Genomic DNA, 21574 nt, shown 5'->3' on the forward strand with positions numbered 1-21574 from the left:
GAGATGTCAAGTATCTGATGCAGAATCAACTTGATGTACCTATTAATAGAAGACAGATAAATGAGTTGAAATGTCGTCTTATCAAAAGCGGAAATGGAACATTAGACGATCAAATTGCTTTAATTTGACGCCATCATATATTTCAGCATTTGAAAGCAAAGCAACCAAAAATCAAGCACTGACGTGGAAAGCAAAGTGTATCTCAATGGCACTAAAGGCCATGTACAATCTTGATTTCTATTCACTGATAGATCATGAAAAGCTCATTTTGTGAGGAGTTTGTATCGAAATGTCGGATCGCATACTCAAGAAACCCCAATAAGTCTCGCAAGGTGTATCTTGTAACACCCTTTTTCTCTCTGCTGTGTCGTTCATTCTTTGCAAGTAGGTGTGTGAATGTCTATCCCGATGGATTAAGCCTACCTGAGAAGCATGCGTCTCGGCTAAATCTATACCGACAGCCCTGAATACCATATTTCGCAATTCTTTCCACAGTTACCACAAATCCCAAGTCATTTGAATGCGCTTTTTCAGCCAGTACATCTCTAAAAGCCTCATCTCTGTACGGTAGCATGATACTCCGTTGTATTGGACACTAAATGTCGCAGACTTCAATGGTTCCACGCATATATTTGTCGTCATATACAGATCTTGTCATTGATATTGATATTGAGTGTCAGATGTTGAACATTGGACCACTTTTCTGCTCATCTCCAGCTAGACATACACTGAATTCAAGAGAGCAACTATAAAATCAGGCACCAGTTTCATTCACTTTTTTGTTTGCATACCCATTCTTCTATACATACCTCGATTCAATGTGTGGATGACCCAATTCAAAGTCCCATCCGGTTGAGGTTTTTGCTCGAAACTTCTATACGAATTCAAGAGGAGTATCATGATCAAAAAACCAAATGTGTGTATTAAAAAAAAAAAAAAAAAAAAAAAAAAAAGAGGTTTATTGACTATTAGTAAAATGATGTGTTGTATATAGATGTTTGTGTATGTGATTGTATGTATAATGCCTATGCCTTATTTCTTGACAGTAGTTCCTCCAGCAGCAGCTTCAGCTTGTTTCTTGGCAAGAGCAGCCTCTTGTTTAGCACGCATGATGGCAGCATCACTACAACCATCAAAATTTGCCATTACTACATTGTCCGTCTACCTCCCTCTCCCCTCATCTTGGTCATAATTTACCTTTCCTTCTTTTGATTGATGGTTTGTCCGTTCAAATTTGTCTTGCCCTTTTGCTCTTTCTCCTTCTTCTTCAAGTTCTTTGCACGAGCCTGTTCTCTTTGGTTACCGCCTGTTTGATAGAAAAAAGACTGCTAATGAATTTTTACTCTTTATGGCAAACATGGGTTTCTTGATGTGTTTTACTTACGAGCCATTGTAAGAGGTATGTATGTGTAGGAAAAGAAAGAAGAGAAAAAAAAAGAAAGAAAAATTAATTTTTTTGGGTGGCCCACCTTCTTTAAATAATTGCTGGTGGTGTTGGTGGTGGGAGAAGACGAACCATCGGAATTTGTTTACAAGGGGAGGAGGAAGCGAGAAAAGCATCCCTTTTGATCCATCATGCAATTCATTGGCCATCTAGTAAATCAATGTGCCATTTCTTCATGCATGTTGACCTCTGATTTGCCATGCTCTGTATGATGCCATCTTGTGATATGTAATATAATATATATATACAAGCATATGTCGAGTCTAGGACGACATGTTTGATTCAGTCGGCGAAGAATGAGGCCATTTCAAGATGGATACGATGGTTTTGTACCTTTGTTCCATCTGTTTCTATGAATTCATCTTGTTCATACGTATGGCATGCACCCTATATTGCAATCGAATGAGCTGTTTTTATCCATTCCAACAGCACACAAGCCCTTGCTCTGATATTTATGCGGATTCAATCACATTTTGAGCGATCCCAACCTGGCTCATTGGCCACTCATTTGAGGTGTGAAAGACCCTGTTGTGACCTTGCAAAAAGAAGACACTTTCGGGATCCCCTCTCTCAAACAACCCCGTTGGAATCCATATTTTTTTATTTTCTCTACATCTTGACACCCTTCTCCACATTTCCACATCATGTCTTTGAGATCAGGTATGTATACAGTATAACTTGCTTTTAATAGGAATGTTCAGCTAACCAAAACGCTTTCAACATCTTTCTCTAGTCAGCAGTACATTTGTCCGTAATTTGAAGCCTGTCAATGCCACCAGACTTGGTTTAACTACCCCCTGTTTGCGTACATGTAAGTAATGAAACGAGCTGGCTGGCTGATTGTCTATTCAACATTGCCATATCCTAGACGCCACCGAGAAAAAAGCAGCAGTTCATCCTCCCAGACGTACCTTTCTTCACAACAAGTACAACGACATTATTGAAAACAACCGAGTCGTCTTTATCTTCCAACACAACAACTTGACTGTGAAGGAATTCACTCACATCAGACAACAATTAGGTGAATTACCTGGTGGATCTGCTTTACCCAAGCTCACTGTATTGAAATCAGGCGTCTTCTCTGCTGCTTTGCGTGAGACTAAATTCGCCAATTTGGAGCCCTTGGTGAGTGGACCTACCTGTGTGTTATCCACCAATGTGGCCGATGCAGAACACCCTGATTTGTTGAAGAAGTCTGTCGAGTTATTAGCAAAGAACAAAAAGATGCTCTTATTGGGTGGTAAATTGGATAACGTCTTGTTGACACAGGCTGATGTCCTGAAGGTTGTTGAATTGCCTTCTCTTGAACAATTGAGAGCTCAAGTCGTGGGTGTCATTGAGGCTCCTGCTCGTAAATTGTTGGGTACCTTGGAGCAACCTGCCAATGAGTTGCACAGTGTTTTGGATAGAAGAATTTAAGCTTTTTTGTAATATATAAACGTTTTTTTTTTATTGAATGAATAAATAGATTGAAATGATAAAGCCGCTAGTCATAGCGAGGAAGACATGAGTAGTTGTGGTGTACTGTCTAGTGGCAGATGAAGTGGCATCGTCGCTGGTGGAGGTGTCATTGTGATTGATGGCTGATGTGGGATGTGACACATTGGATTTACAGGTAAACTCATGGCCCTTGGTGACACCGCCTTGTAGCTTATTGACGCCATCATCGCAGGAAAACTGGTTGCTGGAAGTTTGCACATTCAATCCACCTCGCACATCAACAAGACTGGGCAACGACACCTTGTCAAAATTGCCAGTGATGTCTACAGTACCATCCACTTCCTGCAGCTTGGGTACATCGACGCTGGATAATTGCGTGTTGTTGGCCAAAGAGAGCGCACCTCCCAGCATCTGCAATTGAGGAACAGAGAGGTTCTTTAGCTGCAGATTGTTGGACACTGTCAATGTGCCTGCAATTTGCGAGATATTGGGTAAAGAGAGCGCTGAGAACGAATTGGCTACAAATGATAAGTCTCCTGTGATCTGGTGCACCTTGTTCAAACCAACGAGTTGCGCTAGATCTCTAAAGTCTCCCTGATAAATGCTAGATAGGGAAGAAAGCTATTCAACGTGTGTGTATTAGTATACTCATATAGTCAGACTTGGATATATACACATTACATCGAGCGTAAGGTTGGGCGAATTGGCTGCAATGGTCATGACACCATTGACTTGCTGTAGATGATTCATGTTGATGTTTTTCAGGTACTTGTTATTAGCAATGTGCACATCTTTGATCTTGCTGGTCGTCAGCCCTTCTATCTTGGTGGCGATCGTATCTGTCACTGTCAACGTATCAATCTGAGATAATCCTGAGGGAAACAAGATGGCATGCAGTGCAGGCTCTACTGAAATGTCAAGTGATTGAACAGACGTCAGTTGAGTCAAATCGAGTCGCTCTAATTGTCGGTTGTTCTGAAAGGCAAGCTTTCCATCCACTTGCTTCAAGCTGGCCAAGACAACTTGTGTCAAGTCCCCGTTGCCTTCAAACACAAGGTCGCCATGTACTTGTTGCAACTGAGATAGGTTGATGATATCTCCATACGAGGACAAGTTTTGGATGGCAATGGACCCTTCCACCACTTGACAGTTTCTCAAGGCGTCTACATCTTGATTGGATTTGACTTGAATAGGTCCTGTGCAGCTGTTGCTGCTGGATGATGAGCTTCCAGCAATGGCACTGTAAATGAATACGTTGACGAGTATGAAAAACCGATAAAACATGAAGGAAACGAAAAGAAGACGCAATGAAATGCATGATCCATAAAATAGGCTGCTTTATATATGTACATACTGTGGCATAGGAGGAAAAAAGGAGTAAGACACCACATCTCCACTTTGCATATACCCTTCTCCTCGCTTTTTCAGTTTTGATAAATGTAATCATGCCTCAATTAGGATATATCATATGTAATGATGGGGTATTACATGGTCGTAAGGGGTACGAGACACAGAAAAAGTGGTATGGCATATTAAAATCAAGGGCTTTTGGTCAATATACACACATTTTGGGTTGTTTTTTATTTGCTTCTTAGAATCGATCCCCTCTTCTTTGTGGTGGTCTTCCATATCTGCTGCTATTATTGTTGTAAGGTCCAGCACCTCCACCACCAAAGTCCCTTCTACCTCTGTCAGGTCCACTGCCTCCAGCTCCTGCTGATGAACCTAAACGTCCACTGAAACGATCTCCTCCCTCTCTTCCGGGTCCTGCTGGACGTCTAGCATTGCTATTTCCATATTTATGTCTGACGGATGCGGGTGGTCCAATGAATATCGCAACATCCAAATAATCACCAATAAAGAATTTGCATTCATCCAACGTCTTGCTATGGTCGTCTGTTGGGTTGGCTGGAACTACACGACCAATGTCTCGGCTGCTGTATCTTGCACGTTCACTATCGAGATACACTAATCGAAATGCAAGGCGTGCATCTGGGTCTCTTGCTTCAGGGATGACATGCTCGATCAGTTGTGCAATCTCCTCCAAGGTAGCATTTTTCCTATAGTTTCAACTTTAGTCCTTTTCGACTCTCTCACCTAATCTGTTGAATTCAATCATCTCTTACCATGTGTAGATGCTTAGTTCGTCGCTGGGTACTGAATTTACAGTGTATTGGTTATTTCTACACGGCAGGTCTATCGTCAGTGTTTATGCCTCTATCTACATGTTGGATTGCAAAAAAAAAGCTTACAAATTATGTCCACCATTGCGATAAAAGATTCTCAACAAGAACGGACAGTCCTAAAATGAGCTTCTTATTAGCTGTTTGTTCTGGTGATTCTGTTCTCGTTTACAATACCTTTTCACGATCAACAGCTGTAGACATGTTTGCGTTGTGTATGTTGAAGAAGAAAAAGGTCGGTGTGCAGTGAGAAAAGCGCGTTGGGCATGTTGAAAAAGCCGTCAGTGCAAAGAGTCACGGGCACTCTTCAGACTAAAGGACAAGCACTCATTTGCATGAATGTACGGTTTGTTGGCATGTAGCATTCGGCATCATTATGAATTTGATAGGCGAGATACGCCACCATCTATCGCTGTTTTGGTGAAATGATTGCTATCCAAATTATTTCATGAACTGTGATTTTATTGATGTAATTTATATCTATTATCTACATGTGTTGAGACGTAAATACGAGTACATTTCAATAGCATGTACTCGTCTCAAGTGCTTTTTGAAAACAAGTTTGGTAGTAAAAAAAGAGAATCCACATTGAGCGCAATAGAAATCAAAACAATTGATGTTGATCTTTGCACCAGGATTCGCTATAGAGATATGTGGTAATTCCAATTGATGAAGAAGCCTGCGATGCTGTCTGTAACTCTTTGACGATGGATAAGTTTTTTTTTTTGCACACGTTACAGTGATAGTAGGGGATGTATGGGTCCGGTAGGTCGTGAGAGCTGAAGTTGCTTTTCAACAATGAAAGTACCATATGGTGTACTAAGCGTGGATGGTTTTGATATCTCTTTTTGGAATGATAAGAAGTGTCTTGGCACTAGCCGATCAATCTCGCTACGCTTGATGAAGGCGTCGCCATGCGCGACTTTTTTGAGATATTGTCGTTGAAAAAGACACCTTCATGAAGTAGAGCTCCTCAGAAAAAGTATTTGGGCTAAGTAATTGCCCTTTCAATCCTATGATCCTCATTTAATGAGCATCGCAATCATCATTGTCGTCAACAGAAAGGCATTTAGGTCAGCCAGCAGCAATGCCACCGCCAAAATTGATTCAGACTCAGCTATTTTCGTTTGTTCAGTATTGGACAGATTTCGTCTTTTTTCGACTTCTTTAATCTCTTTTGTGATATTCGACTATATGAACTGTGATAATCATCCGATGCTTCCTAATACATTCTTGGAGTACTTTCCAAGGCGCTTCCGATGGTACTAATTGTTGTAGGTGTTTTGAATGAAGTTATTGAGCAAGTTGGTAAAATATGAAATGAGGTTTTTAGCGAAAATAGCCATATTGTGCATATGAAAACCTCATAAAAGTGGCTTCTGAGGCTACTTTGGATCGAAAGAAACATATTGAATTAGTATATACCATAGTAAAAGTCTTCATTTTCAAGGTGAAAAATGCGATTGTTTGGATTTTGATGAAAAGTTTTTTTTTTTTTTTTTTGGATGATATTTGATTTATTAGAAATAAATTAAACGCATCAAGGGATGGACAAGTGTATGTAAACAAAGTGACGTGCCATATATAAGCTATTTAGAGTTTCCTAAGATTTGACAATCTTATCAATTCGGCGCGGATTTGGCGGCATACTACAGAGGGATCAAAAGGTATATAATTGTAGAGCTGTTGGAAGTGATTTCTCCAAATCATACGCATAATAGTGGCGAAGAAGTCGTATATAGTGAACTGCATATCGTAGCTGTATATGAGATAGCGGTCTAGTTTGAGGAGCATAATGTTGTTGTAGACGAGGCGAGGGTCAGCATTTTTGGGATAGCTGAGGAACTCATTGAAGGTGGAGTTCCATACATCGATCTTGTGAGCACAGCTAATTAGAAGATGTTTGGCATCTTCTACTTCGTTGCATAGATCGCAGTGATCAGACTCTAAATTGGGCAAGTGTCTTTGGAAGAGGGCGAGCTTATTAGGGGATTGCTGATGGAGCATCCGGTACCACAGATTACGAGCCGAGTAGTGCATGTCGTTTTTATAGAAGGCTGTCCATTGCTTTTTGGAGATGTTGTTGTTGAAGTGGCGGCCAACGTCTAATGTGTCCAATGACTGCATGATGAAACGAACGTTTTTGTTTGAGAGCTGAAGGATCGATAGTTGTTGGAAGCGAAGTGATGCGGCAAATGGTCTCAGGTCGATACCATCTTCAGTGCTGTTGTTGTGTACGAATGGTTGATAATGCAACTCTTGTCGTAGGAGGGCTTTTTCAAGCTTGAGCCAGGTGTTTCTCTTGCTACATGTGGACTTGGGAACAAGTTGAAACATGGCTTGCTCCGAATTGTATTTGAAAAATTCCTGGACTTTGCTAGTTTTGGCGGTTTCACACTGTAGAAATTCAAGTTCTTCCAAATTTTCATCGAAGGTGAAGATTGCAGTGAGGGGGAGACTCAGGATGGTCAGCGCGCTTGGCCTCCGTTGCCAATCAATACACAGTGAGCTTCGTTGGCGGCAAATGTCCATGGCACCGAAAATTGAGTGGAATGGGTGGAACCCATTCAGCGTGTTCTTGTATCTCGCTGCTTTAAAGAAGAGGGGCACTACATGATCGGGTGTGTCATGGGCTAGGCGGAGAGCGTTGGTCAGGAGCTGGTAGGTAAAGTCCGGGACCGAACCCTTGTTTCCTTGAAGGAGCACCTTGATATAACGAAACTGAAGAGCATGCTGTTGAGCTCCAATGTCAATCAATCCTAGGCCGCCTTGATCTCGCGGTAGGAAAAATGAGTTTCCTTTCAGTGGCGGGAAGAGGCCAGACATCACGAATTGGTATATAATGGACTTCAGTTGCTTCAAGACATCCAGAGGTAGCGATACAATGCGAATGACGTGCCATAATTTTGATAGGATCATATTGTTGGCGATGTTGGCTTTACCGTACAGAGACACATTCCGTTGACTATATATCGCCACCGCCGCTTTGACTTTACCAAGGAGTTCAGACACATATACATCACGTTGATGGTTGGAGAACCAGATGGGGTACCCCAAATATTTGATATACCCGGGAGAGTGGCTGTCATACCATTTCATCTTGAGCCGGTTGATGATGTGATCTTGGACTCTGAGGCCTTCAGACCCTTTCATGCTACCGCCGTGCAAGGGAAATGCCACTGACTTGTCATAGTTAATCTTGGCATTGGAGGCCCGGTTGTACGTCTTAAGTCTTCTTTGGAGTTCAGTTAGTTCTGAATGAGATTTTACATACGTGAGAACATCATCCGCATAAGCTAAGACCTTAACGGGAGCAGGAGACACCCACGGGATCTGCACATTTTTGGGTAGTTTGGTGTGCTGAAGACTATAGCCTGAGATTGCAGGGTTGTTGATGATGGATAAGAGGAACGGTTCAATAGCTAGATTGAATAGGACAGGTGAGATGCTATCACCTTGCCGAATGCCTCGTCGTTGTGCGATAGGTTTCGTCAGAAAACCGTTGATGTTGACATGGATGAAGTTATCGAAAAACAGGTTGAGGATGCAGGCGACGAATTGTGGTGGAAATCCAAACTTCAACAGTACTTGTGAGAGATACTGGGGGTGGACTCTGTCATATGCTTTGGCGTTGTCCAGCATGATTCCAGTGTATTCGACAAAGTTGGTTGCATTTCGCCAGCTGGCGGATGAAGCGTTATCCATAATTACCCTGAGAGACATGCCGTGATCACCGATATATCGACCTGACAAGAAGCCGCATTGATATGGGTTGATGAGTTTGTTGGCTACTGGTATGACACGAGAGTTCATAATACGAGTAAAGACTTTGCAGTCGGCCGCAATCAATGTGATGGGGCGATAATTGGCGAGATCGCTCCGGTCCCCTTTCTTAAACAGAAGGATGATACAAGATTCCTGCCATGATTTGGGAAATTTGGCGTGCTGGATAGCGTCATTAAATACTTGGTGCACGATGTCTCGGCAGCTAGGGTGAGATATAATGAGATATAAGATTTCATACCCGATACCATCTAATCCTGGGCTGCTTTCTTTGGGAGTTCGAGCAGACCCTAGAAGAATGTCGTCGTAGTCTATTAATGCGGTGATCTGGTTGGCGTCGTCGGCTGACAGAGTGGTGTCGATGTAATCCAGCATTTTGTTCAGGCAGGTAGAGTCTATCCGTTCTTCGGTGTACAGTTTCTGGTAGAATCGTTCTGCGGCGTTCAGCTTGGAGGCAGTGTCGAGACAGTCGACCCCAGTACGAGGGTGCTTCAAGTTGGGGATGGTTCGCTGATCAAGGCGTTGTTTACTGGTCTGCTTTATGTATCCAGGCGACTTTTCACTATTTTCAAGCCATCGTTTCCCGGCCTTAAGAAGCTGAATATCCACGATTTCCTGTTGCAACTTGGCTAGCTCGTTCTCCACATCCTGCAACAGTAGCCTCAAGCAAGTAGTGTCATGTCTGTAGCGTCGTATCAAATTGTTCCTTTCACTTTGCAGTGTCTTGATTCTAGCCTTCCTCCAATGATCGTGTGTTCTGGTGAACTGAATAGTAACCTGTTTGGCCTTCTTTTTAATAAGATCCCACTTTTCTTGAGCAGACAGAGAGCTGTCGAGTTTCACCGCAACAAATGTTCTAAGCTCGTCGTCTAGTTTCTGTCGATACTTATGGTTCTTGGCGAGGTGAGGGTTCGCTCGCCAAAGTCCTTTACCGCAGTTAGTCAATCCAGTAGTATATGTTTTGGTCAAGAGAGCATGGTCTGTTCAATCTGGCCTGATAAACGAGTTAGTGGCATCACTCATTTTGGAGGCTATGTCGTGGCCTGCAAACATATAGTCGATGGTCGACATGGTGGACCCACGCCGAAAGGTATACGCATGAGGTTCATTCTTTGGATTGAGACAATCGGAAAAGTGGGTGTTCAAGAAATCGGCAAACTGCTTGGGTTTCCCTGCACGGTGAGTATGATGGTATGTGGTGGTGTCGAAACTGTAGTTCATATCGCCAGCTATGATCAATGAAGGGATGATTTCAGGCATGCTTTTGAGGTGGCTGGTGATTTGGCCAAAAAAACGGTTTCTGGCTCTATAATCGTCTGCATGTGCATAGATATTAAGTATATAGATGGGTGGCATATTGTTGTCAACGAGTGAGATTTTGGCTAAGATACCCCTTCCTTCGTTGAAAACGTGCAATTGTTGTAAATTTAGAGCTTGATTAAAGTTGATTATTCCACAATGAGTGGTCCATATAGCTTGGTGGTACTGGAATTGGTACTTAAAGTTGGTGGTGATGCTTTCGAAGGAGTGTGATTGAGCATTAGTTTCTTGACATAGTAAAATATTGCATAGTTCTCCTTTGAGATGCCGTATAAAGCTGTTGGTAGCAGCGATGTTGTATTGTTTGTAGAGGTTCCTGCAGTTGATGGAACCTATCCTAATATTGACATTTTTAGTTTGTGTTGTCCCAATCATTAGTTTATAATGAAGTGGTTGTTGGTGAGGCGCCATACGCTGCATCCGCCGTGCCATGAGGCTCTTGTTGCTTGAAGAGCTTCTTGGCATGTCCTTCTTCATCCGATCCCATGGGGGTGGAATCCATTGCATTCCTCTTGTGGGATGTCTCAGGCGTTGTATCATCCTTACGGCTGGAGACCGGTGATCTGACATCACGAAGATTGTAACGATTCCTGAAGTTAGCTGTGGTGAGACTGTCCGAGTCCTCCTCTCCAGTACTACTGGTGTCTTCGTATTCAGATTCGTCAGAGCTTGGCGCGACAGGCTGGTTGGCCGATTGATCCTCCTGGGTTGCACCCAGTTTGTCATCCTTGAGAGCTTCGCTGTTTGAAGAGTCAGCAGGAACCTCTGTGCTAGAAGTTTCAGTGATAACCTCTGTGCCATGAGGCTCGATTGTCTCCTGAATCGCTTGCATAGGAACGTCTTGCACAGGTTCAGAAGATGCCGCGGATGCAACCGATTCCGTGTCACTGGTGTCCATAGAGGATTCGCCTCTAGTCGCTGCCTTCTGTTTGTTAAGGTACTTCGGCTTGGGTACTTGCATTAGCTCTAGAAGATCAATTTCTCTTCCAGTAGGCTTTGGAGCGGGAGGGTTCCCCTGGGTGTCAGAATTGCGACGGCGACGGTCTTGGGATGGTTGGTCCTTCTTCCTATTCCAGTAAGCCTGGGGGCAAGTAGCAATCAGATGCTCAAGGCTACCGCATTTATGGCAGGCCTTCCTTTTCTTCCTAGGACAGTCAGCCTTGACGTGATCATCGGTATGGCAATCCGAACAGATGGGTTGCATGTTTGCCCATGTCAAGCGGAGATTCTCCTGCGAGCCATCAAGTGCGACCTGAGGCTTCAACTCGGCTGCATAATGTTTGGATTTGTCGATATTAAGGGTGACGAAGCCGCGTCCAGTGAACCAATCCCCATCCTTGGAGTGGCAGAGCCCGACATTGAGGATATCACCATATTCTTCAAAGGCTTTGATCAACAGAGGTTGGAGTACCTCCACCGGCTTGTAAGGAATGGCCGAAATGCTAACTCGAAAGATGTTGGCATGCTTGTCCAGGGTCTTGTTGACTTGGATAGTTGCACCTTGGAGAACAAACTCTTTCTGCAAGGCTTCCATACAATCCTCTTCTGTGGGGAAGTTGATTTCAATGACTTTGTGATTCTTGCCAACCACACGGTGTCGAATACCAAGACCTTTGGGATATTGTTCACGGAGACAGCTTGATAACGATTTCTCCTTGAAGTGCATGCCGACGAACTGTACACAGTCGATGATCAGAGAGAAATCATCCTGGGCTTCAACGAAGGTGGACGTGAAGTCAAGAGCTTTGCCGATAACACCATTATTAGAAATGGAAGGGGTGATCTTGAATGGAGTTCTCTTTTGCGAGTTGATATCCTTGAAGAATGAAGCATATGTAAACATATTGTTGCCTGGATTATGGCTGGAATCCAGCGTAGAGCCACCAAAGTTGGTGGTCCTGCCTTTTTCACCTAAATTGTGATCTTTAGCGGAGAAAGCCATGATGCTCGATTTTGATGAAAAGGATGAGGGGTACCTCATGCTTTTTGGTTGATTTTTGGCCATTTTTTTTTGGTCCCCAAAAAGTTGAGAAAAGGCGTCAGAAAGTAAGTGCTGGATGAAAGCAACTGCTTGGTGCTATTCTGACGGTCTAAAACGGCTTCTAACGCGAGAAATCGCGTCTCAAATGCACCTAGTTTTGGCTGTGATTTGCCCTTATTTGAGAAGTCTGTTATAATGCAAGTATGCTGTTTGACCATGTATGAGTTGTTTGCATTTATGCTGACATGGAGCACAGCAGAACGTCAAATCTACAGTTGCAGGTCTTTTTTTAGAGAGCTTCTTACTAATAAAGCAAAGTTAAACCCGAAATAATGTATGAACGCTACATTGAATGAGATATTTGATGGAATATTTATGAGCAATTAAGATTAATATGTACAAGAGAAAGTAAATGAGGATAGGATGATAGAATTAGTAGATTAGACCAGCTGCAGTCTTGGTACAGCATAATTTAAATAGTGGAAGACTCTTCGTCTTTATAAGGAAACTGTTCTTTCTTGCTTTCGCGGCTTTCTTCATCATCGCCTTCAGCCATGAAAACTCGTTGAGCACCGCCGATTCTTTTGGCTTTAGCAAGAGCATTTTCTTGTTCTGCGTTATCATAAGGTAGGACCAGGTTGAGGAAGATGGACATGATACCTGCAATGATGTAGCCAGTGCTCACAACAGTATCCACAGCCTCCATCAAGCCCTGGAGTGCCTCGTTTTCAAAGGTAGGCAAGACATGATCAAACCAGGTAGGGACAAGAGACACACCCAAAGCAAGTGCCAATGAGGAGGCAACAATGACACGATCACGGCGAGTCCAGTCAAGGTAACCGAGAATACGAATACCAGAAGTAGCGACGGAAGCAAACAAGTAGACTGTCATGCCACCAATCAATGGAGCAGGGATAGCCAGGAAGGCAGCAGAGATCTTGCTAAAGATACCACAGATGATCAAGATGGCAGCACAGACAATGCCAGCACGACGATTAGCACAACGGGTAACAGCAATGATGCCGTTATTCTGACTGAAGGTGACCACACCCATACTGTTGGCTAAGCCAGAGAAGACGCCAGAAAGACCATCAGCCAAGAGGCCACCTTGACATCTCTCTTCGAATGTCTTGCCCTCAATGGGCAGACCAGACACGTCGCTTGCAGCAGTCAAATCACCAAGACATTCAATGATCATGTCCAACTGAACAAACAAGAAGGGAATGATGCCAGGACCATAAACAGAAAAGTCAAAGTGCTTGACCCACAAAAAGGTTCCAACAGGAGCAGCAGCAATACCCGATTTATCAAACATGCCAACACCAGCAGCAATGATGCAGCCAATCAAGAGGCCAATGACAACTGAAATGTTCTTGAGGAAGACAGAACCAACAAGTTCAATGAGAATGATGGTAAAGAACACAGAGGCACCGAGAGCAAAATTGACGGGGCCACCCCAGGGTTGAGCATTGGGAGCATTGATAGTGGGACAATTGACAAACATGCCAGTAGCAGGACGACTCATACAAGGGCCAGCACCGCCACCCCAATTCTTCATGCCGGAAGCCAACAAGGAGGTACCGATGACCGTCAATACAATGCCCATGACGATCTTGGGGAAGAGTTTGCGAATGACACGAGGAGGTAAGAAACTGATAAAGATGGATAATAATGCGCAGACCATTTGAGTGCCAAGAACAGCACCAAAGGCTTTGGGACAAGGCAAGTAGTTGGTGGTGCCGTCTTCCAGCACTTCAGATGGGCAAGCCCCGCTTTTATACATGTTTCCGATGATGGCCTGAGCAGCAGGCATGTTTGAAAAGGCTACACCAGTGATCTGGAGTAAACCAGCGCCAATGAAGTAACGGGTTTTGTAGATGGGAATACGCACAATCTGTACCAAACTATCAAGATAACGAGAAAGATTAGAGGAGCATGACCTTTATCAATTGGTGTAACTTGTTGTTACCTCATCAAACCCGAGACAATAAGAGAGCTAGACACCATGTATTGACGCATATCTTGATCCAAGTTGAGAAAGGTGCTACCTGCACCAGAGATCATAATGGTAGGAGAGATGATGCCGCCAATGACAGCAAGGAAATCTACAGTAAACAAGTTGAGATTATGCGAATCTGAGAAATTGTCCTGTATTTACGTTGGAGACCCATCAAAATGGTGACCAGAATTGGGATTTCATCATCTGGACCATAAAACGGAGAGCTGTTTGCTTTGCGATGGAAGAAAGGGATATGAGGCATGCAGAGAGCACGGTAGTCATAATCACCGATCCAGCCATCCCTGGTTGTCACTTTATGCTTTATACGAGCCCACCTAGTGCTGGGCGGTTGAATAGGCGTGTACAATTCTTGAACTTGGGAGACATTTTCAATCATTATATCATCACCCGAGTACTTTTGATCCAAAGAGGAGCTATTGTTGTTATTGTGTAGAGAAGACATTTGTTCAAAAGAGTGAGTGATTGAAAGAAACAAGTGGCATTAGATTGTTCTTTATATATGTCCTTTTTTTTGGATAGTTTGATAATTTATCTATTGTGTTCCGTTTAGACATCGCATTAGGCACAGATAAATCGGGATCACAAAGGTCCAGTTGGCTCGCTCGCACTCTTTCTCTGCTTTCGCTCACTCATGTCTTTTTCTCACCCGCACAGATACATACACATGTTATCATTTATCTTTCTTATCAATGCATTTATTCTTATTTCGTTGGTAAATGGTGAAATCATCAATCCCTGTCAATCCCTATCTGAAATCAAAGAAATTGATGAGTGCTATATGAATTTAGCTCTCGACTTGGGACTGAAGCGGAATCCTCGTGCTCCATTTGGCACAATCATTGTCAATCATGAAAAGAATGAAATTACTTGCATCGGTGTCAATGAAAATGACAAGGATATTTTGTTGCACGGTACAGTATTTCATTAATGATTGTGGAGAATAGCGCTTGTATTTATCTGCCATTCATTTATTAGGAGAGACAGTAGCATTTAAAAAGTAATATACCTGGTATATTCATTTCTATCGAGTTGTGATATCTTATCTGTCTTATGTTTATAATCTATTAGCTGCACAGAGATGTTTCCTTCCCCCACAAATGATGATTTGAAGAATCCCGGATTGCAATGGTATGATCAAACTTTGTATACCACTGGCGAACCAGTAAGTGCTATGGATTCGCTTTCATTTCATAGTGAATCATGACTAACACTTTATACTAGTGCCCCATGTGTGCTGCTCAAATCATGTATCGCAATGTCAAGAGAGTCGTATGGGCAACATCCACCAAAGATGTGAGCAAGAGCGGAAGAATGGCTCAACTCACCATAGACATGTAATGTATAGACTATCATTTATGTACTATGCAAACAGACATTCATATCCTTCATAGTCAACACATTTTCAATTCCATGAAAATCATGAACTCGACATCCATTGACTCTCCTATTGTTGAAAGTGGCATCTTGAAGGAAAAGTGCGATCATGCCTTCTGGTGTGCCTTCAAGGAATACCGCGATGAAGCCTACATAAAGTACATGGAAGACACTAATCAGCTAGATTATGTTTTAGAACGCAATGAGAAATTCCCATGTGTAACTATTCCCTGGCATGTTTGAAGAAATAAAATATACTCTTAGAATTATACTAGCTTGATGCACCGCATGGTTTCCCTTTTGTGAAAGCGCCCCCCCCCCCCCCACATTCACCTGCAATATGTAACATGCAGTACATTAGAGTTTTTTTAGGCTAGTCGGCGGATGGACTGCTCCACATTTGCTTATCATGCCTCCACAGGAACAGCCATAAATCACGCTAGACTATAGTACATGAATCCAATGCTGCCTTTTATGCTGCTATCTTGTGGTCTCATTTATAACGGAAGTGTGATAATGCGGTGAAATGATGCGCAAATATATGAAATCATATCATATGGATATTAAAGTCTAGCTTTTGCAACAAGGATGATTCTTCCTGATGGGAAATGAAAGGTGTGTCAACATTCTGAATACATGAATGCTATAATCGAACGTCAAACTGGCTGTCTCAACATTGCGAATCATTCTCGTCGGAGGCAGACAAATAGCCGCAACACTATATCTTTGCGTAAATGGTAAAGAATCTTCCCAAGTCATTCGAGTACATGTATATGCAACTGAATGGAAGGATATGGAAAATTTTACTGTTTGAAAACCGCAAGATGACTCGAGCCAGCCTCCTTTATTTGTGATAAAATGAATGCAACATATAAGACATTTGTGCATGTCAGCGGTTTCATATGTTTATGGGGAAAATTAGGTGTTCTAGATGCTGTATAATGGAGGTAGGGTACATTCAGCGGCCTCGAGTAGAGTCAATGACATGATGTGTATAGATAAAGAACGGTCCGTATTATGCCTCAAGGTAAATCCAGCATAGATATTTCATCATGATCCAAACAAAAGGCAAGATGCTACCCACGACCGCAACAATGATTTGCCCACAACTGGGAAATATACATCCTGTACTTTACACAGCTGTATAAAACATGTCAAAGTTAGGGTCACGTGGGCACAAATTAGGAGGGTATTCTCAAATATACCGCCTAATTATACAGGATATATTGTGTGGTGGCACTAGATGAAAAAAAATGGTGTGGTATATATAAAATAAACCAGAACTTCCCTAATATCATAGTTTCTTTCTTTTTTTTTTCCTCTTCTCTCTCTTTCTACTTTTTCTTTGCAGATACACATTTACACACACAATGAGTGATTTCATGAGAATTGATTTATCCAATTTTGATAACAGAAAAGAAGAAATTGCACAAGATCTGATGAAGGCTGCTTCTGAGCATGGTTTCTTTTATGGTAATTACCCCTTATCTCTAATGTTATCAAACAAAAGTGTGTGTAAAAATATACTCACCTTGTAAAAAAAAAAAATCTATAGTGGTTAATCATGATATTTCAGTACAAGATATCACTACCATGTTTGAATCTAGTCATTCCTTTTTCGAATTGCCTGATAAGATCAAAGAAAACTACCCTATGGATTACCCAAGAAATGCTGGATGGGAAAAACTCTCACAGGTAAAAGCAAGAAAATGTCACTTTAAACCATCATGACACACACAAACACATACGCTTGATAGATTCGCCCATCCACTGGTGTAGCCGACTTGAAAGAATCTTTGCAATTGTCATTCCACAATGCATCCGATTTAAGACCTACTGAAGAGCATGTTCCTGGATTTGATAAGGCGGCAGATCTCTTTATGGAACAATGCAACAACGTATCTCAACAATTATTGATTTGCTTTGCTATTGGGCTTGGCTTCCCTCAAGACTTTTTCACAAGATGCCATGATATCACTCAACCTGATTGTCTCAATTCATTGCGTTGCATGCGTTACTTTGAACACAAGAACCAAAAGCAACAAACAAAGTCATCCAACATTGGTGCTTGTCGTGTTGGTGCTCATACTGATATCAATACGTTCTCATTGTTATTTCAGCAGCCTGGTCAAGATGGTCTTGAAGTCTTTCATGACAATGTCTGGACACCCATTTCTCCTAGACAGGGTGAAATCGTTTGCAATGTTGGTGACATGATCGTTCGCTGGTCTGACGATCGTCTCCAGAGTAAATTGCATCGTGTCAGAAACCCCAACAGCGAGCAAGAATATCAGGGCCCTCGCTATGCGCTAGAGTACATCAATGAAGCCAACAGATCTGTCATTATCCAAGGTCGTACCAAGTACACTCAACCCATCACAGCTGGCGAATTCTTGATGATGGCCATGGAGAAGAATTACAAGAAGGCTCTCTTGGATCAAAACATCACCATTGCTGGCCCTATTACATCTGTGCCCTTGGTCCAAACCTTGAATGCCAGTGCTGCTCCAAACGCTACCACTGCATCCCCAGCATCCACAACCTCCAGCACTTCAGAAGAAAAGGCTCCCATGACACCGCCTGTGCTCGTTACAGTCTAATTTCATTTAAATTCCCATTATACTCCAAAAAGTTGTAGATATTTTTTAATCTTTCGTTTGTAGCAAGATTTCATAATACTCGAAATCTTTGGAGCGGTTACAGCACTCCGCTTGAACAAACCTGTACATGTCCATCTCCCCTTTTCTTCTTTTCATTTTGTTATATCATCTTTATACTTTCCAATCTCTAGCTTCTTATTTTCTTCATATTAATATACTTTTTTTTTTCTTTTGTCAAGAGATGAAGCGTTTTTTTCCGTCTAAATCAGATATTATGACTCAAATGGTCAAATCATTGATTTAAGGTTCTCATTTAATTTAATCTTGTCCTTCGAGAAAATTGACATAAATGGGCCATTGCGACAGATAAAGTAACGACACTGATATGATATAATTTTGCTATATAATCTACAATGATAATGGATTGATTTGGCGGGCAAAGAAAAGCTATCAAATAAAATACGCCAGCATGATGCTGTCTTCTCAGAAGATCCACAACATGGCGATTTGCATTATTCAGCCAACACGTTCTTTCATATGGAGGGTGGGAATTCTCTTTATGAATCTCATTAAATATCGTATCGTTGATTCTTTGCTCAGTAACACATGCAAGTCTTTTTGTTTATGATAGCCAGCTTGTTTAACTAGCTCTAGATAAAAGTCAACTACAAGACGTAAAATTTATGTTCTTGGAATTCATTATAGCTAGCATATCTATACAAGATGATGTATAACATGATATTCATTTTAAATGCATATTTTTTAAGTTGACACTAGTCAAAAAGAAAGTTTCAACATATACCGCAACCTCTCTGTATGAACACAATGTAGCAATTACTCAAAAATAGCCGGTATTATTTCTGTTTGACATTTGAAATATACCACAAGTTATCAAAGATGGTTCTCTTTAGAACAAACTCCCAAAAATGCAACAGAAAAAGCAATCCTAGGATGCCAAGGAAGAGGTTCTTTCTGATTTTTCTCATTACACTGTATTCATGTCATACAAGGAGGGAGAATTATTTGTGTGGTCGAAGCTTATACCGTACCTCTTATTGTATGTTGATGTTTCCTATATGCAGCCAGAGAAATTGTATATTTCACACGAACCCCAATTTTTAAAGGAGTTAGAGTATAGATTCAGCCTGCATCATCAACAATTACGTACATTCACTCTTTACTTGTGATAACAAAAAAGCCTTACGTAAGAAAGTTGCCGTGGCCTCTTTTAGCAACATTTAATTCTTGCTTGACTCGTGATTTTTGGTAGTGAATGAGGTATTAATGCATACTATATCGCAACAGAGAGACACTGTTCTATTTTTCTGTTAAATATACATCTATCAAGGTTATGTAGTATTTACAAAAGGCTGACAGTGTCATAAAACTTGCACTAACCAGATAAGACCAGCGTATCGGAACTGAGACATCAAAGAAGAAAATATAAGGGCTTTCTTTGACAGTTTCAGCTTACTTGGAATAGCTAGTATTCAATATACCATGCACTATATGAGTCCCATCAGGATAGCGTACCTGTATACTAAACTCAGTAGTAATCGTGTCTATTGCAACACCACGACCATCCCTCTGCTACATGTTGTGCTTTATATTATGCTCAATATGCAAATCATCGAAAGCCATGTGTGTGTATTTAGACGTCTCATATTCTGCACTTTTTGCTAAACAACATCATGAGAGATCACATCAAATTTGGTTTCAAATGTATCAAGGTTGTCTAAGTCTCAAACAAGTGTTATCGCACTTATCTTCCAGTGCTTCGTTTCAAATTTTCGTCATCTTGGATCTTGAAACTGCTGGAGGAGGATGTTGTATTATAAAGAGCTTTATATGATTTTCCACTTGATTCTATTCGACTTCTTTACTCCAAATTGAGTTCTCAAAAAGTGAGATATCACCTAAAACGACCATAAAATTGAACGTGACATTTGAATAACACTTTTGGGCACTGTGGAAGCAGAAGACGTCCTTACGAAACTGGCAAGGAGTATAGCTTAAATTTGCCTACAAAAACCATATAGCAATGAGTAACCTATAGTGGCTGATGTAGTTGATGTATCTGATTTAGGAACAGCGATTATATCTTAATGTAGTATGTGCAAATTTCATTTTTTATTTTATAATACAAGAATAAATTAGTTTTCCAAGACGAATCTGAATCTAGGCTTTCCATCTCTGAAATCTTGAATAGCCTCATTGACCTTTGACATGGGATAAGTCTTGATCCAGGGACGAATGTTGTGTTCAGCAGCAAAATCAAGCATATCAACAATCTCAGCGGGAGAACCAACCATAGAACCAGTGATGTGGACTTGGTGTCTGATCAACTCCATACCAATTTGAGGGAAATCCCAACCAGGAGCACTAACATTGATGAAATGACCATTGGCCTTGAGCAAGGTAAAGAAACGGTTCCAAGAGAAATCACGACTGGTACCAGTACACAAGATGTGGGTCAATTGTTTCTTGTATTTGGCCATAGATTCATCGCTGCTGGTGACGATGAAATCATCACAACCAAGCTCTTTGGCAACCTCGGCTTTAGCATCACTGTGAGACATACCAATAACCTTAGCACCCATAGCCTTAGCAAAGAGGACACCATAATGACCCAATCCGCCAATGCCAAGAATACCAACGACAGAGTTGGGACCAACATTTTCACGCTTCAAGGGGGCATAGACTGTAACGCCGCCGCAAAAAAATGAAGCAGCAACTGGGCTGGGCAAATTATCAGGAACCTTGAAAGCAAAACGGTAATCACCTCTGTCGAACAGATATATTTAGGTACATACTTATGCGTACATGTTGATTCACTATTTACCTCCATTTGTCGGAATAACCGCCACTGCTGGGCGTACCGCAAGACCAAGTGCCGTTATAGGTGCCAACACTTGCGCCAAAGCAGACATTTTCCATGCCCTCCTTGCAGTGAGTACACTCGCCACAAGAACCAGATTGAGCACCAACACCAGCTCTATCGCCAACGACCAAGTTGGTGACATTCTTACCAACACGAGTAACCTTACCGACAATTTCATGGCCCACTTTTAATGTGACATGTTGTTAAAACGATGCTAATATCCATATTGCTGCTTACAAACTTACCACAAATGGGATACTTGGTAGCAGACCAATCGCTGTCAAGGGTGTGGATATCTGAACCACAGATACCACAATGTGTCACCTCCATCTCGACACTGTCATCATCCCATTCCTTCAACTTCAATTCAATTTGCTTGAGGGGTTCACCTAGATATGTCATTAGTTATCTATTATGTATCTTATTTTTTCCATTAACTAACCTTTGGCAACACCGGCCCATGCAGTAAAATGGTTTTCGCTTGACATTGTTTAGTTATAAGAAGAAAAAATTGTCTATTGATTTGATCGAGAAGTGGAGTTATTTTA

The 21574-nt window shown here is 41.8% G+C and overlaps 10 protein-coding genes across 10 annotated transcripts; 3 read left to right on the plus strand and 7 right to left on the minus strand.

Moving 5' to 3' along the window:
• Positions 1-1032: 1032 nt before the first annotated feature.
• ATC70_008853 (uncharacterized protein) lies at positions 1033-1391 on the minus strand (the record flags this gene model as incomplete). The annotated part of the gene is made up of 3 exons (XM_064828097.1): positions 1033-1123; positions 1198-1306; positions 1385-1391. The coding sequence occupies 3 exons, from the start codon at positions 1389-1391 to the stop codon at positions 1033-1035; spliced, it is 207 nt and encodes a 68-aa protein (XP_064685299.1).
• Positions 1392-2088: 697 nt separating this feature from the next.
• ATC70_008854 (uncharacterized protein) lies at positions 2089-2863 on the plus strand (the record flags this gene model as incomplete). The annotated part of the gene is made up of 3 exons (XM_064828098.1): positions 2089-2104; positions 2178-2255; positions 2313-2863. 3 exons carry the CDS (start codon positions 2089-2091, stop codon positions 2861-2863), a joined length of 645 nt encoding a protein of 214 aa, XP_064685300.1.
• Positions 2864-2893: 30 nt separating this feature from the next.
• ATC70_008855 (uncharacterized protein) lies at positions 2894-4168 on the minus strand (the record flags this gene model as incomplete). The annotated part of the gene is made up of 2 exons (XM_064828099.1): positions 2894-3505; positions 3566-4168. 2 exons carry the CDS (start codon positions 4166-4168, stop codon positions 2894-2896), a joined length of 1215 nt encoding a protein of 404 aa, XP_064685301.1.
• Positions 4169-4475: 307 nt separating this feature from the next.
• On the minus strand, positions 4476-5271 carry VMA13_2 (H(+)-transporting V1 sector ATPase subunit H; the record flags this gene model as incomplete). Its single annotated transcript, XM_064828100.1, has 4 exons — positions 4476-4944; positions 5011-5067; positions 5137-5186; positions 5245-5271. 4 exons carry the CDS (start codon positions 5269-5271, stop codon positions 4476-4478), a joined length of 603 nt encoding a protein of 200 aa, XP_064685302.1.
• A 1389-nt stretch (positions 5272-6660) lies between these two features.
• On the minus strand, positions 6661-10110 carry ATC70_008857 (uncharacterized protein; the record flags this gene model as incomplete). The annotated part of the gene is made up of 2 exons (XM_064828101.1): positions 6661-9776; positions 9933-10110. The coding sequence occupies 2 exons, from the start codon at positions 10108-10110 to the stop codon at positions 6661-6663; spliced, it is 3294 nt and encodes a 1097-aa protein (XP_064685303.1).
• A 439-nt stretch (positions 10111-10549) lies between these two features.
• On the minus strand, positions 10550-12112 carry ATC70_008858 (uncharacterized protein; the record flags this gene model as incomplete). Its single annotated transcript, XM_064828102.1, has 1 exon — positions 10550-12112. One exon carries the CDS (start codon positions 12110-12112, stop codon positions 10550-10552), a length of 1563 nt encoding a protein of 520 aa, XP_064685304.1.
• Positions 12113-12623: 511 nt separating this feature from the next.
• Positions 12624-14613, minus strand: TOM1_2 (E3 ubiquitin-protein ligase tom1; the record flags this gene model as incomplete). The annotated part of the gene is made up of 3 exons (XM_064828103.1): positions 12624-14055; positions 14121-14256; positions 14310-14613. 3 exons carry the CDS (start codon positions 14611-14613, stop codon positions 12624-12626), a joined length of 1872 nt encoding a protein of 623 aa, XP_064685305.1.
• A 222-nt stretch (positions 14614-14835) lies between these two features.
• On the plus strand, positions 14836-15788 carry ATC70_008860 (uncharacterized protein; the record flags this gene model as incomplete). Its single annotated transcript, XM_064828104.1, has 5 exons — positions 14836-15082; positions 15147-15168; positions 15240-15333; positions 15393-15505; positions 15563-15788. 5 exons carry the CDS (start codon positions 14836-14838, stop codon positions 15786-15788), a joined length of 702 nt encoding a protein of 233 aa, XP_064685306.1.
• Positions 15789-16915: 1127 nt separating this feature from the next.
• On the plus strand, positions 16916-18145 carry UBP6 (deubiquitinating enzyme; the record flags this gene model as incomplete). The annotated part of the gene is made up of 3 exons (XM_064828105.1): positions 16916-17018; positions 17101-17240; positions 17303-18145. The coding sequence occupies 3 exons, from the start codon at positions 16916-16918 to the stop codon at positions 18143-18145; spliced, it is 1086 nt and encodes a 361-aa protein (XP_064685307.1).
• A 2153-nt stretch (positions 18146-20298) lies between these two features.
• Positions 20299-21514, minus strand: ATC70_008862 (uncharacterized protein; the record flags this gene model as incomplete). The annotated part of the gene is made up of 4 exons (XM_064828106.1): positions 20299-20929; positions 20988-21210; positions 21272-21415; positions 21469-21514. The coding sequence occupies 4 exons, from the start codon at positions 21512-21514 to the stop codon at positions 20299-20301; spliced, it is 1044 nt and encodes a 347-aa protein (XP_064685308.1).
• Between the last annotated feature and the right edge of the window lie 60 nt (positions 21515-21574).

This window comes from Mucor velutinosus (genome assembly GCF_035048745.1).
Source record: "Mucor velutinosus strain NIH1002 chromosome Unknown tig00001563, whole genome shotgun sequence".
Taxonomy (NCBI): domain Eukaryota; kingdom Fungi; phylum Mucoromycota; class Mucoromycetes; order Mucorales; family Mucoraceae; genus Mucor; species Mucor velutinosus.